The following is a 16,623-nucleotide window of genomic DNA, read 5'->3' as shown; positions in this document are numbered from 1 at the left end:
AACTTATGTGCATCCATTTATTGTGATAATTTTGCTTGGTGTTGTGCTATTTTTCTAATCTATAATCTCTTGGCTCATAAATGTTGAGGATCAGTCCAATATGTCACCATGCCACCTGAGTTTTACCAAACAAAAACAAGCATATGGGAAGATTTTAGTTGTTATCAAGATACTTAAACATATACTTGTGACGTTGCACAAAACGTTTTATCAAGTAACATTTTCCAAGGTGCTAATCAACATTATTTTGTCTTCATATAATTAAACTTTAATTGGAGGATCAGTTTAATTTAATTTATACAAGAGTGCCCCTCATGATACAAGCAGAAGGAACACATTGCACTAAATACTGTTTACTTTAATAGACAAATACATGGTTTCAGTTTACACTGAGCACGAGTATTTCGTCATCTCTGAAAGTCATTAACACAAACAGAAAACAAGAATCACTCCAGTTATGTCTAATACGCTGTAGTCGTTGAATTCCGTCTTAGATTTTGCAAGCAGAAACTCTCACTTGCGAATGATTAGACGCCGTGTACTGTACTCAAGCACCAGTTCCAGAGGCCACCCAAATTGTGAGGCTGATTAGCCTGAAACCAGTGACATACCAAGGCACACGCCGGTGACCAGCGCAGTGGCGGTGAGCGCTCCGGCTGAAGCTCCATAAATGTGTTTAGCGTTGTGCACAAGGAAAGGCGCCTGCTCCAACAGGCAGCTGGCGACGCCGACGTGATAGATGCCCAGGAATCCGCAACCTGCGAAAGAAATGTTCCATGACGAGTCCAAGGGGAACATAGTGAGCGTTGACAGGCAGGTTGATGGACACCGGCCGGGGCTCCGGTGAGAACACGACGTTCCTGCCCCGATTTGGGGACTAAACAATGTTTTTAAAACAGTACAGTACTTCTACTTCTATTCTTCTATTCTCCAGTCGAAGTGTCGCTCGAGTTTTTGCGAGTGCCCGTTGACATGCTGCGCTGGATCAGGTATCTTACAAGCGTTAAGGTCTCTGGAGATCCCGAAAGGTGATCTTTCTCGCAAAACAAACCCCGCTAAAATCACATGTTTAAAGTAAAAAGGTAACCCGATAAGCAGACAATATGATTTGATTCAGTTGTGAAAACGGAAATGAAATGAATCCGACACGGAGGTTACCTTAGTTTGCGTCCGAATACAGTTACGCTTTTATGCACAAAGAGGCGGGTCATGACAAACTCCAGTACCCACTCACAATCGAGAATACAAAGCCGGTTGACCAATCAGGATTGATGTATTGAACGTGTGACCCTAGACTCGAGAGGACACCTCGTCGATTGGACGACTTGCACCACAAACAAACGTCACGTGAGAGCTAATATTTTGTGTGTTTTATTTGTTATTAGTATATTTGCCAATGTGTTTTGATAATTCGTATTTTCACCTAATTGTTGAGGTATGGAAGAACAAATATTGCATTAATGTTTCCCAACCTAGTCAGGGCACCCGCTTTGTGCGAGAAAATACGACTAAACAAAAACGTCACAAAACGTATGAAATTCTGAAAAAAAATGACGATCTCATCTCAATTTACTCCGAAATGTATGGACCGGGTGTGAGTGAAATCTGGCATTGCTTAGTTGCACACATAGCTGATGTGATTACAGGTTTCCTACACCCCTTGTAATTTAGTGCGGAATTATTTATATACTAATTTTGTCTGTCTCTATGCGTCAGTGGCATAGATGGATCAACAATGAATACATGATTTTCAAAAAAAATAAGAAAAAAATCACGTGGCACATTTTTATCTTTCACCCTAGACTGGGAATCACTGCATTACATTTAAGAACATTCTTCTGGTATATATATTGTCATTTGTCTATGGGTATTTATTTATGTATGTATTTTGAGTTTGTTGTCATGGCAACAATATGCAAGAAAACATCACATGTTGGAACAGCACTGTACAAAAGAGGCCACGTGTCAAGTAAATTGGTTGCAAAGTCACAGGGAAAGCCTATTTCACAAATTGTGTTGAAATTCAGAATTCCATGCATGCTTAGAGAATGTCATCGTAGTATTTCCGCTTATTTTTGACTATGTTTTTCCGAAATGTTCCTTTTAAAATGTTGTTGTGCCGTTATCCAAGTGGCAAGATGATTCCCCAGAGAGGATGTTCCGTTGTGCAACTCTACTTCAGGGGATGGTTGCAAAAATGTGTGTATTGATTGTTGACAGTCAAAACAAGATTCGATTTGACAAACACAGAAGCTTCACCTGATTAGCATTGTGACCATTGTTATTGTTCCTGTATGACATGAAGATCTAAGAAGACACTTTACGTTTCAACAATTATTGATTTACTGTCCCTGTAAAGAAAGACTTTGTTGTATTGTTTTTCAATTTGAAAATTGCAACGTGATATTCAATATAGGGGCCATCAGCCAATCCGTGAAGTTTAGCCCGGCCGGACATTGCTCAATTGATAACTTGGTTTGTTTTTTCATCTCAGAAACACACACACACACACACACACACACACACACACACACACACACACACACACACACACACACACACACACACACACACACACACACACACACGCACACAAACTGTACTATGTATTTTTAATATATAATTATTATGTCATAATCTTCTTCTTTTCCTTTCGGCTTTTCCCTTCACGGAGTCGCCACAGCAAATCAGTGTCCTCCATCTTTAGAGGTTTGATGCGCATGTTTATTTTGCCCAAGCTTTTATGTCGGATGCCCTTCCTGACACAACCCCCTGTATTTATCCGGGCTTGGAACCGGCACAAGAAGACATGTCCCTTTGTGGCTACAGAACAAGCAACTCGCTCAGTATTCCAAAATTACCTATAGCTGATCTACTTTTTGCATGAGGAGAAGACAGGGAGTCACTCAACATACAGTTTTTCTAGGCTGATAGGATTATCATGACTGATAACACGACGGAAGTAGGTTATAATGAGCCTGCCATAGTTATCGTCAAATGTCAAGCTGCCATGGAGCTTGTCACTATTGCTGCCAAAGATTGTCCAACTGGGAGTGAAAATCTAAACCACAGGTCACCATTCAAAGGTCAGCCCTCAAAGATCACATGAGTGGCCCGCCCTCCAGCGTGTTGTAAATATTGTTCACCAGTACTCGGACATTGTCATTTTCTAGGAATTTTATCGTTCGAGATTATTTCAAAATGTAAACAGTAAACCTTGGAAGACATTTGTAAAATTAGTGTTGCATGTTGATATTTATGTTCTCTCATCATTGTAATAAATCATTAACATTATTTTTTACATTATTATAGGTAACTTGATCAAGTTTATTTCGGAAGTCTGTGTCAAATCGGGAGCTCTTCACATTCATCAATATTTAGGAAGTTTTTAAAAAAGCTCAGTGACCCCTAACTATGAACATTTTGCATGGATACTGTAATTAAAAATTAAATGCCATAACAGAACGCGTTATGAGTCAAATATTTTATTTCTTTTTTTTTTGTGGCGACCCCTTGAAGGGAAAAGCCGAAAGGAAAATCCATCCATCCATCCATCCATCCATCCATCCATCCATCCATCCATCCATCCATCCATCCATCCATCCATCCATCCATCCATCCATCCATCCGCAGCAAACAACAGCGCCCTCGTCTGGCCAAAACAATTTTATCTAGTGCTGCATTCGTAGAATGTAGGGAACTGGAATACCACTCTATCCCAGGTCCGATCTTAAGGTTTTCGAGGCGAACATAAACAACAAACATGGTTGGTTCAGAAAAATAAGGTGTTTCGGGTTCATCATAAAACAGTTTGACTGCCAGAAAACATCCTTTATAATTTCCTTCATCTGTGCAATAATATAATCGTATCAAAGCTTTTCATTTATCTCGCCAAATAATGTAATCGAGAAAGATTTTTCACGCATTCATTACAAATAAGGTGGTGTTACATGGTTATTTTAACAAACATGTTTAGAATATTCTAAATCTAAATTGTGTTGAAAAAGTAAACTCCCAACTTCCAAATTTTACGAATGCAACATGAGTGCCCAGTCAGCCACGAAGTTCTACTGTCATGTGTGTAGTCCCGCCCTCAATTGAAACTTTCGCGGCATCTGCTGAGGGGCGTTCGTTTGCGAACTATCAAAAGCCAGATGGGCGGGAATCGTTGCTTGTCTATTGAGATTGCCAGTTGAAACATCCTCTGGCATTCCGCTGCACTAAATCGAGCCACTATTGAAGTGACGTAAGACGTTCCACTTTTTGACCCAGATGAGTTTGAGGAAGTCTGGGAACGGCAACATATATTTTCACTATTTTATCTATTATCCGCATTTATCGGGACACTAACTACGTCCGGGCGCGTTAGACCCACCAACACCCAAAATAAGTCGATAAGAAAACCCGGTCACATCACTCGATTTTGTTTGATCAAGTGTCGTAAAAGGTCATGAATGGAGAAAAGCGGCGAGCAAGAGAAGAGCAACGATGAAGATGGAGATAAAGCTCCTGGTTGCAGATTGGAAAATGAGCATTTAGCAGTCACACCGACCTCCAGATATGGAGATACAGACTATTCTGAGATTTTAAGGAATGACTCGGATCGTGTCGACAGCGAGCTGCTGCGTTCAGAGAGGAGAACCGGAGTTCAGATACACCGCGATGTTGGAGATACCGTCTCAGTGTCAGATTCCTGTTTCATGGACACCTGCAATTGTTCCAGTCTTTCGTCGTCGTCCATCTCCTCTGTGCCATGTCTCACACCACCATTACCTCCCTCTGTGGATCTTTCAGCCGTTTTGACCGATACCAGGCTGACCCTTGATATCTATCTGGGGGGTGCAGCTGCACTTGGGCTGTTATGGGGTTCCATTCCAGAGAAGCTCAAGGGCCTGCGGTACATGAGAATTGGTTCTGAGAATAAATTTGCTCTGGAGGGTGCCCTGTGTGTCCTCCCAAATTTAACCGAACTACGCTCACTTGCCATACGAGGTGCTTAATGTAAACTATTAATTTACTGGGTCTTTATACAATCCTCATTTGTCGAATCACGGTTCAACAATTAACTCATTCTCTGCCATACAATTTGCAAAAATATGTCTACTCCAGTGCCAGGGTTTTTGTCATTGTCACTTGGATTCCTGGACCTACAGAATATTGAGTTTTAAGACTACGTAAATATTCACGTAAACATTCAATACAGCGTTAGAAACCGGAGATTCTCTTCTTTCATCAGAAAAAAAATAGTTAATTCATACATTATGTGGGCCTGGAGTTATCTGAGCTTGAAATGGGGGCAGCTGTCCAAAATACATCGCAATATGTACATACATCATGGTTTATATAGCGCTTTAACAACAGCTGAAGCTGGAACAGAGCGCTAACACGTAAAAAGGGGAATGCTGCCCCCTTTTGGAAAACAAAAAACATTTCCAGAGGCCATGGCCAGCGCTTTATCGGCACCCAAGCGTGAAAAAACAAAACTCGAACAAATTCGGGAATAGCGCTCTGTCATATTTTCAATTCCCGAATAAATTTGTGAATGGCAGTGAATGAGTTAACATGTCTATTGAGTTTCCCTCTTTAAAAAAAACTTTTTTTGTCTAATTTCAGGGCACTGCTTTTATGACGCACAAGGAAACCCTTTACCCGGACTCCTCACCACTTTGCCCAATTCCCTGAACTCACTCTGCCTTCTGGTGCACTTGGATCTTTCCTTCAACCAGCTCTCCGTCCTTCCATCATGTCTTCTCAGCTTACCTTCATTGTCCACATTGCTCCTGTGTCACAACTGCTTCTCGGAGCTGTCCCCTGAAATAGGGCAGCTGTCCAGCCTCACCTATCTGTCCCTCATTGGAAATAAGATAGTTTCTCTTCCTGCCAGTTTAGGCCAGCTAAAAGAGCTACGGACACTGGATGTTTCAGATAACCTCCTGGAGGAGCTGCCGAATGAAATTGGTTCTCTGGGCGAGCTTATTAAACTCGAATTGTCCCACAACAAGTTGAAGAGGCTAGCAGAAAGCATGGGTATGATTTTAATGCATTGGTGTATTCGTAATTTATGTGAAGCAAATGAAAACGATAACCAACCAGCCAATAAATAACTTTTCTTGGTGGTGTCCAGGCGCTCTCCGTTCCCTGAGGGAGCTTCTCATCTTCAGCAATGAACTCAACTTCATCCCACCTTGCCTTCATGATTTGCCGTTGTTAAAAATAGATGCTCGTGATAATCCTCTGGGGCAACTTCCGAATCTTCCACCCATCCTTCTTACAACTGGTAAGCAAGCAAAAGGGGGGGTCGCTGGTGTGCCAATCTATTTTTTGTATGTCCAGAAGATGCGTTTTAAAGAGAAAAATAATACATGTGCATTTATGTTTAGTTAACTCATTCACTGCCATTCATGAATTTATTCGGGAATTGCAAATATGACGTAGAGCGCCATTCCCGATTTTTTTCAGGCTTTGTTTGTTCTTGTTTGAGTGCCGATAAAGCGCTGGCCATGGCCAGCGCTTTATCGGCTTTCCCTTCCCTTCCACAAGGGGCAGCATTTCACCTTTTTCCATGTTAGCACTTTGTTCCAGCTTCAGCTGTTGTTAACGCGTTATATCAACCAATATGTATGTATTGCATTGTATTTTGGACAGCTGCCCCCATTTCAAACTCAGATAACTCCAGACCCATATAATTTAGGAATTAACTCTTTTTCTGATGAAAGAAGTGTGTCTAAGGTTTTTCTACACTGCATTGAATGTTTATGAAGTCCTAAAACTCAATATTCTGTGGGTCCTGGAATTCGAGTGACAATGACAAAAACTGGTGTGGATACATTTTATGCATGTCTGGCAGTGAATGAGTTAATCCCGCCCTTCTTTGAATGTGGTTTTGCCAGATGAAGCAGATCCAAATATTCCTGAGTTGCATTTGCTATTCAACCAACACAGGTGTGTAAAATAATGGAATATGTTTTTTTATGATTTTATGTTTTTCTTTTTGTGACAGATGACAATCTACACAATTTTGCCCCTTTTGACTATTCAGATTTAGTGTTACGTCTGCTGGATGTCATGTGTTTCTCCCAGGGGGGACTCAGCTGCTGTTCCCCCCGGGGTGCCTGCAGTCACCAACAATCATGGAGTGGGCAGAGAGGAGACCTCAGCGAAAGTGGGTGTTCCTCGAGGAGCATGACATTCTTCTCAGTCGTCCGCTTGAACTTCGTCCTCATGGCATTACATTTCTTAAGGTGCTGCATATTGATTAGTGTTTGCTTGCTTTAAAAAAATACCTGCCCTAAGGATAAGCTTTTCCTTGCAGCCAGTCGAAGTGTGTATTGCACATCACCGCAAAAAATGGAAGGAGGCTGTGGTACGGAAGTATGATGGAACTTCATGGAACACTTTACCTACTTCTGTGAGAAAAGGAAGTGAGAAGCACAGCATTCACTTCTCGGGGCGGCCAGCAAGGGTAAATCAATATCACAGATGACTAATTTCATATTAAATAATTAAATACGTATTACTGTCGCAAACAGTAATAGTCACTGTGTTGCTTCTCCGTAGTTGGCCTGCTGTTCCGTGAGCCAGTTTTCATGGTTTACTGTGGTCGCCCGTCCAGTGAGAGACAGCTGCTCAGTTTCAGCAGCAGGAGCCCTTCTCGTGTCCAGCGCTGACCCTGGAGTCAAGCTTAACTTCCCCCCAGAGTCCACCAGTCAAACCCGCACGATAACTTTACAGGTGGTCACACAATTGTATATTATTTACTGCATGTGCTGCTAGGGCAAGAGGTTTTTATGATCCCAATTACAGTTCAGCTGAATATGAGAAGCGGGTTAGAGTTACTCTATTTTCTGGTGTATAAGGCGCACTAGAGTATAAGGCACACACCAATGAACGGTGTATTTTCAAACTGGTTCTATCTATAAGGCGCACCGGACTATAAACATTGTGGTCAAGGCAGCTGGGTGAGTGCGGAAGTGAAAACGCGGCCCTCTTGGCATCATTTTAGAAAACCATTGGACAAATCGAAAGTCACAACAACCATTTTTTTCACCTTTTCACCTTTTTTTGACAATTACTTGAACTCATTTCTTGGATAGTATTTTGCAGATGTAATTTTACTTTATTTGAATGTGATTGTCCCCATGCCCCTTTTATAATTTGAGTTAGTGGCGTGAGTGTGTGTTACTTCCGGGTTGAGTGAACACTGGCGCGAATGGCTGCCGCTGCTCACGCGGAGAAAAACTTATCATGTGACTGTAAAGTGTCCTTGACAGTTTTGAAAGGTGCTTATACATGAAATTGTATTATTATTATTATTATTATTATTATTATTATTATTATTATTATTATTATTTATTATACTATATGTGTTACTATGCCAGCCACTACTTTGAAAGTGTTTTTGTAATTGGCTATGATTGTGTTGAAACAAAACTTGAGGATTAATTTGTCATTAATGGGCACTTTTGAACATCTGTCCTTCTCTGGACACTGTCACACTCAGCACCACTGGGGTCTTCTACGAAAAGTTATTGCGCAATGGTAGCAACACACTTATTATTCCAAAATGAATATACAGTTATCCAAACTGAATATACAGTCATCAATTTTGGAATACGGTTGTAACATAATGTAATGTGAAAAAAGTGAAGCACAGTTAATATTTTTTAAACCCCTGGAGTGTTCCTCTGTCCCAGGTGATCCAGGTGTCAATATCGGAGGTTCAGATGCTGTGTGGAGATCCACAAGCAAGTGTCAGTCCTCTCCTCTGTCTCTCACAAACTCCCAGCATGCATTTCCTACTGCCAATCAAAGTTCAAGTCCCTCTGCCACCGGGGGTTACAGGTACCAACCACCTCCCCGCATCATTAGCTTGCGTACTTTCAAAGGTTTTTGGTAATTTCTTATTTTGTATACAATCTCTAGGCATGATTTGAAGAATATACTGTATATACCAATATGGATTTGTCAAATATGGCTTCTGTACTCCTCCACTTTTGTTCCTTAAAACATTTGTTGAGAATCTTTCTAGACGTATATACAAAAAAGGAAAAAAAAAAGAGATCTTATTCCATATTTTTCCGTCGTTACTTTCTCTGCACTTGAAATCAGATAAAAAATGTACACTATTTTTCTTTCTAAAGTATTTTATTTTGCTATTGAAATGGATTCTGTTTGCAGGTCACACCGTTGATAAGTCGTGTTTGTATCTCCTGCATGGAGACCCCACAGCCCAAACCTGGACCGACATCACATCACAAGTATCTCTCTATGTCACCCATTTGTATGCCATTTTCTACATTAAACATTTCTCCTGGTAAATATCTAATGTACGTATTCTCAAGATAAATATACATAAAACATTTTAGCATTACAGCTTTATTTTCTGTATTTGATCACAGGTACTGGCTGTGGTACAAGACTCAGAGCTGTGTTAGTGGCATGGTAAGAAAGGTGTACCAAAGGCTGAAACAGTTTAAAGTGCAGTTTATGGTTCTCCAACGTAAAATGGACCCTTCACAAGTTCTGCTGCAGTGTTTACCTGCTAACAAGGTTGGTGTTTGGGCTTGTATTTGATGACAGGAAAATGGAAACTGCTGCTGTTTGGTTAATTTGCCCTAATTCATCATAAAAATTAAAGCAATGGTGAAAAGAAATCACTCAACAGAGACTGTGTGGTGAAGACCATTTCTCTAAAATGTGTTTCATATTTTGCCTCTGGTCTGTAATTTCTCCTTCCCAGGTGGAAGATAGAGTACTGTCACTGTCAGAGCAGTACGATGGACCCCAGCCCTCAGACCTATGTGACCTTCTGGAAGGAGAGCAGTTCTTTGCTGGCTTTGAGAGAGGTTTAGATATCTGCACAGGTCAGAAGTGCTATTTTATTAACTCATTCACTGCCATTCCCGAATTTGTTCGGGTTTTGTTTTTTCTTGATGGGGTCCTGATAAAGCGCTGGTCAGACCTCTGGCAATGGTTTTCCCTCCCATGGAGTGGCAGCATTTGCCCATGTTAGCGCTTTGTTGCAGCTTCAGCTGTTGTTAAGGCCCTATATGAACCAATATGTATATATTGCATTGTAATTTGGACAACCGCCCTCATTTCAAGCTCATATAACTCCAGACCCATTTAATTTAGGAATTAACTTTTTTTTTCGGATGAAAGAAGACAGTCTAAGGTTTCTTACACTGCATTGAATGTGGTCCTAAAACTCTGTGTGTCCTGGAATTCAAGTGCCAATGAAAAAACCCTGGCACTGGAGTGGACACATTTTTGCACGTCTGGCAGTAAATGAGTTAACTTGATCACTGGTTGTTATTTTCACAGGTTATGTTTTAGAATGTGCGATTGTGATATAATTGCCTTGTCGTGGTTTTTCACGCAGTGTTAAGATGTTGGTTTCTTCCTTTCACCAGACAGACCAGACTGTGTCGAGGGACGACTGTGTTTTGTGTTTTACTCCAACCTGAAGAATCTGAAGGAAGTTTACATCTCTCCTGCAAAGGGCCTCCGGGCTCCAGTGAGAGGAGAAGTAAGACAGTTTCATTAAAGGACAACCACCGTCTCCTGACAAGTTGTTTCCATAATTTGTAAAATGGCTTCAAATGACTTCTACTGAGCGTATTTTACAAAGATTCCACCGCATATAGCTATATTTTACGTTTTAAGACTCGCGCTGAATATTCCGGAAGTCTTGTTTTTGAGTTGGTGACGAGTCCTCACCCTACGTCACTGAAGGAACGCCCCTGACTGAAAAAAGGACACATTGTAGCAGTCCTTCCATCACGTCAATGCATTTTGCTGTACTTTGGTCTGAAAATGTCATGTAGGACCAAAAAGAGGCAGAAGAGGGCGACTAAGCTCCATGTAAGGAATTTATCAGCCAGTGGAAACAGGCTGATTAATTCCTATTAATTTCCCACCCCTGATGCCTCAAAATGACACGGAATAAATTCTTTAGTCCATTGCGAACATGTATGCTTTCTTCTTCAGAACTATTTGAATCATATTCATAACTGGATCTTCTTTTCCTTTCGGGTTTTCCCTTCAAGGGGTCGCCACAGCAAATTAGTGTCCTCCATCTTTAGAGGTTTGATCCGCATGTTTGTTTTGGCCAAGCTTTTACGTCGGATGCCCTTCCTGACACAACCCTCTGTATTTATCCGGGCTTGGGACCGGCACAAGAAGACTTATGTCCCTTTAAGGCGACAGAACAAGCAACTCACTCAGTATTTTATCATTTTATGACAATGCTCTGATCTTACCGTGAAATGGGCATCTCATAACTGGATGAGTAACAAGAAAGCATATTCTCAGAATCTGAAGCCATTGTTTTGATTCTGGAGCAAGGCAAGACGTCTTGCCGTGACACCACGGACATGGGGGCGGGACCTTCTGAAAATGGCCACTTCCGGTTTCAAATTGAAGTACTTTTTAGACACTTGAAGTCATTTTTATTGATGTTTTTCATTTGACTAAAAATATAATACTGCGTGTTTTGGGTGTTTTAGATGCTATAAAACGTTTTTCTGATGTCAGTTAGGAAACAAAAAAGTGACGTTGGTTGTCCTTTAAGTCATTCACTGCCATTTTGAAGACAGAAGTCAATTTCTTGTCCATTTCTCTCCAAATTTATTCAGGAATTGAAAATATGACATGGAGCACCATTCCCGATTTTTTTCAGGTTTTGGTGTTTCTTGCAGAGGGCTGGGGGACAAAGTGCTGGTCAGACCTCTGGCAATGTTTATTCCATTTAACAAGGTGGCAGCATTTGCCTTTTGTACAGCCACCCCCACTTGCACCTCATATTGCTCCACACCCATATAATTTAGGAATTGACTCTTTTTCCGGAAGGAAAATGAAAGTCTAAGGTTTCTAACGCTGCATTTAATGTTGATGTAGTCCTAAAACTCAATATTTTGTGGGTCCTTGAATTTGAGTGAAAATGACAAAAACCCTGGCACTGGAGTGGCAGTGAATGAGTTAATATCCAAATAACCACACCGTCAGAATATCAACAAAATAAGAATATTCACACTGGTTCCAGTCCCAAAAGATGTTTTAATAAATATATATTTTGTAATTGTACTTTTACATCTTTTACCACCTGCTTGTCCAGATTCTATCCCTGGATTAATGCACCTTGTATTTTAAGATTATCTCCCCTTTTACATTGTGTTGCGATGTTGAACAAGACACTGAACAAATATCACACTAAAAGTGTATCTTTGGCACGTCTTTTCCAGGTCTCTTTTTACAGAGGGGACATTCCCAGTGGTTTGCCAGAGGAAGTAGTGAGGAAGAGAAAAGGACACGACAGCCAATGGCTTGCAACTTTACCTCTAAGACTTCCCGTTAGTTGAAAACATATTTTCATTTGACGCACACATGACACACACACATGGGCGCGCTCACAACCTTATTGCCTTTCTGCTGCTTTGCTAGGCACTAGACGCTGAAAACAAGTATATCACGGAAGAGCTCCAGCTTCCTCCCCTGAATCTCGGAGACCCTGAGAGTGGCTACCTGACAGAAGCCAATTTGCTGTCCATCTCTCTCCAGATTGGACAGGATTGGCGTGTTATTGGCATCAATCTCGGTTTAAGATACCAGGAATTAGACCGCATCCAATACAAATACAGGTTTGTAATTGCAAACAAGCAACGGTTTGACGTTGTGGAAATACACGATTTGACTGGTTTATTTTTCTGAATTGCAAACTAAAATCTCTTGATTGTGTTTAAAAAAAATAAACAAGAAAGGAAACACAATATATACAGTTTTCATGGATTCACGTCAAGAATTACCACATCTAATGAGGTAAATGGAATCTAAAATGAAAATATATTGCCACCCTTATCAGAGGCTCTTGATGTTGAAAATATGGAGACAAAAAAGTCATACAATAAGACACTTTTTAAATCATATCTTGATTGACATGTAAACGCCGTAATGATGATGTTGGTGTACCAGTGCAGAGTAAGATAGAACATGACTGCAGTGGGAAAGAAATTTGATTGTTTGAATCTGCACTGTTAGATGCTGCTGAGCCATCTGGGACATTGCAGGAGATTATGCACACAGCCCCCCGCCCACAATTCCACCATCACAACTCCCTCCATGCTTGCTCCTCATGCTCGCATGACACATCCTGCAGGCATACAAGCAAAACCAACAGCTTTGATATGATGGCTTTCATGGTTGTTGATGTTATTTTCATCCATTCATTCATTTTCAGGACCGCTTTATCCTCATGAGGGTTGTGTACGTTCTGGAGCCTATGCCATCTGATTTTGGGCAGTAGGCGGGGTACACCTTGAACTGGTTCCCAGCTAATCGCAACAAATTAGATGGATTTAAGCATCCATTTTGTGTGTTATTTTCATGGTTATTTAGATGCATTCGTTGTCTTGGCATATCCTTGCCATAAAAGAATTAACCCATTCACTGCCAGATGTGCAAAAATGTGTCGACTTCAGTGCCAGGGTTTTTGTCATTGTCACTCAAATTCCAGGACCCAAAGAAAATTGAGTTGCACATAAACATCCAATGCACCATAAAAAAAACCTTAGACTCTCTTCTTTCATCAGAAAAAAGAGTTAATAACTAAATTATATGGGTCTGAAGTTATATGAACTTGAAATGAGGGTGCCTGTCCAAAATACAACGCAACACATACATATTGGTTTATATAGCGCTTTAACAACAGCTAAAGCTGGAAAAAAGCGACAACATGGACAATATGAAATGCTGCCCCTTGAGGAAAGGGAAAAAAAACACTGCCACAGGCCATGACCAGCGCTTTATCGGCACCCAAACAAGAAAAACAAAACCCGATTAAATTTGGGAATGGCACTCTACGTCATATGTTCAATTCCCAAATCAATTCATGAATGGCAGTGAATGGGATAATAATAATAATAATAATAATAATAATAATAATAATAATACATTTAATTTACAAGCGCCTTTCTGAACACCCAAGGACACTACAATAAAATTCATCTCACTCAGACACCGTGCGCAGTTGGTGGCTAATATCACAATGTAGTCTCACTCGCCGTTGGATCACTTTACTCCTTTGTTTGAATTTTAGTGAATAAACTAGTACATAAACTTTTGAAGTGAAATGTAATTGTGATACAGTATTCTCCTCTTCTCATCAGGGACAATCTTGGAGCTCTGGTGTTGGAAATGCTCTTCCACTGGGCCCAAGGACAGAAAAGCGCCGGGCCTGGGGCGGTGTCACGATTGACCGCGGCCATGATTGAGAGTGGCAGGAGGGATCTTGCAGATGAGCTGGAAGACATAGTCAGTCTGGGAAAGCAAAAGTACACCGAGTCACTGAGGAGAGTAGGCCTGGAGGCAGAGGGACACCCCACTCTGTGAAAGCCAGCAGTAGAGAAGTCCTCACTGGGTGCAGGTGGTGTTCCTCTTTGTTCGTTTTACTTTACATAAAATGGAACTGTATAGTGCCACTTAGCAGTTTTTTTGACAACGATACTAGTGCAGCGTGTTCTACCGGAAACAAATTCCTTGTGTGTTCTACATACTTGGCAATAAAGATTATTCTGATTCTGATAAACATAGTATACGCAGATTATATACTACCCTGGTTGCATCCTTTTTATCTTACCCTACAACAGTTTACTTAAAAACATGGATTAACGGAAAGACATTTCAATTGTGTCATCAAAACTTCAAATTTGATAATACCGTAATTGAACCCCATCGGCTTCAATTTGACTTGTCAGGATAAAATAAAGCGGCTGAGCAAACACCAACAGCTGTTGAGATTTTCACAGCTTTGACCCGCATACAGAGCATGAACTTGTCACGAAAATCTCTTCGGCAGTCTGCTGCTTACGCAATAGAATGCTAGCTTTCAAATGATGAATTTGTGAATGTGAATGAACACCATTATTGTAAAAATATGAATTAACTATTACATCCCGTTTAGTTGGCATGGGCTGACTTCTCTCATTAATTAGATGAGGGTAGCTTCCACTTTACTCCACTGTGCTTTTTTTTAAAAATTTTGCTCATTTCATAATCGACACACAACTCTAATGTAGCACAACCATATTTTACTATATGTATTTTCCCTGTAGTTTTGTGCCCTGTTTTTTCAGTTTATTTGTATATTTTTTTAAAAATGTCAATAATTGGTGTAGATCAATTATATCAAGCTTGCAATGACTGTGTGTATCCTGTTTGCACATTTATACTGAACTCACATCGGCATGGGATATACGTATTGTATTTTTTATTCACAGTTGGAAGATTCTAATCTGAGAATATCAGATTCCAATTGATTAGTTGTTTTTGTTTTTACGCTGTAATGAATGCATCCATAAATGAGACCTACATTGCGGAGTGATGTAAGGTAGCTCTTTAAACATTTCCCAGCATTCCAACAGTGTTTCTTTGTAAATCAGCTTTGTGTACAGTTCTTATTTCAAATATATATATATTTTTAAATATGGACAACATTCACCTACCACAAGGTCAGAGCCCTAGTCTTGTTTTTGCATCTTAGAACTAAATACAATTTTAAATCTTGCATTTTTGTATCTCTTTGCATAATCTGCAATATAACATTGTTGTGCATTACACATCCTTTTTTTCTGATCTCATTTGTCACGGCTGAGTTACACCCTGTACCAGCTGACCATTCAGAATCATGAATTAACCAGCAATGCATACTGTATATAGTACATGATTCTCACCATGCTGCCACATGTAAAACAGGGATAATCTCTCTCTGGGTTATAGGGGAGAAAACAAAACATGTCTTCAAATCACAATGTTAGTTAGCTAGTCCGTACCCCTAAGTTCCCTTGTGAACTTTGCATGCTATCCCCGTGAACCTAAAAATATGATTGGTAGAACCATTTAAGATTCAAAATTGTCCATTGGCGTCAATGTGTGTGTGAATATTTGGTTTTCTATATTTCAAGCTATTGTAGATTGTAACAAATGCTTACCAGATTGTTCGGGTTTTGTGTTTTCTTGTTTGGGTGCTGATAAAGCGCTGTTCATGGCCTCTGGCAATGTTTTTTCCTTTCCACAAGGGGCAGCATTTCCCCTTTTCCACGTTATCGCTTTGTTCTCGCTTCAGCTGTTGTTAAAGCCCTATATAAACCAAAATTTATGTATTGCATTGTATTTTGGACAGCAGCCCTCATTTCAAGCTCATATAACTCCAGACCCACATAATTTAGGAATTAACTCTCTTTTTCTATTGAAAGAAGAGAGTCAAAGGTTTCTTACGCAGAATTGAAGGTTGATGTAGTCCTAAAACTCAATATTCCGTGAGTCCTAAAATTTTAGTGACAATGACCAAAATCCTGGCACTGGAGTGGACATTTTTTCCACATGTCTGGCAGTGAATGAGTTAATATTCAATATTTAGTCGGCTTTGCTATGACTGCAATGCAGTTCTCTCTAATTTGAGTACAAAAACAGCTGTTCTCTGATTGATAATTTGTGATATCTCGATGTCCTTTGTTCTCTATCTTTTTATTTTCTGTTGATGGTCTACTGCCATGTTTATTGATGTGCTTTTCCGCACTGCTCTTCAAGGTCACTTTTATTTCCCATCCCCCAGCTTCTACACCTTTTTCT

General features: G+C 40.3%; 2 protein-coding genes across 2 annotated transcripts in view; one reads left to right on the top strand and one right to left on the bottom strand.

The window, feature by feature from the left end:
• The window catches only part of pnpla2 (patatin-like phospholipase domain containing 2), a 12,343-nt gene extending 11,174 nt beyond the window's left edge, over positions 1–1,169 (bottom strand). Inside the window, exon 1 of the mRNA XM_088996674.1 lies at positions 612–1,169. Coding sequence (XP_088852800.1) covers positions 612–798 — 187 coding nt within the window. The 5' untranslated portion in view covers positions 799–1,169. The remainder of the gene's footprint in view (positions 1–611) is intronic.
• Positions 1,170–4,282: 3,113 nt separating this feature from the next.
• On the top strand, positions 4,283–16,115 carry pidd1 (p53-induced death domain protein 1). The gene is given in 16 exon segments (XM_088996371.1): positions 4,283–4,992; positions 5,614–6,027; positions 6,125–6,277; positions 6,891–6,942; positions 7,040–7,241; positions 7,313–7,462; positions 7,558–7,731; positions 8,694–8,841; positions 9,178–9,313; positions 9,399–9,549; positions 9,740–9,863; positions 10,413–10,528; positions 12,243–12,350; positions 12,442–12,638; positions 14,163–14,367; positions 14,369–16,115. Coding segments are annotated over 16 exon segments (2,898 nt in total). The 5' UTR covers positions 4,283–4,454; the 3' UTR covers positions 14,399–16,115.
• Positions 16,116–16,623: the final 508 nt, after the last annotated feature.

Source organism: Hippocampus bargibanti, linkage group LG05 (genome assembly GCF_051943395.1).
Source record: "Hippocampus bargibanti isolate YZ-2025 linkage group LG05, ASM5194339v1, whole genome shotgun sequence".
Classification (NCBI taxonomy): Eukaryota; Metazoa; Chordata; class Actinopteri; order Syngnathiformes; family Syngnathidae; genus Hippocampus; species Hippocampus bargibanti.
The sequence above is the reverse complement of the archived record's forward strand: the minus strand, read 5'-3'. Positions and strand labels throughout refer to the sequence as shown.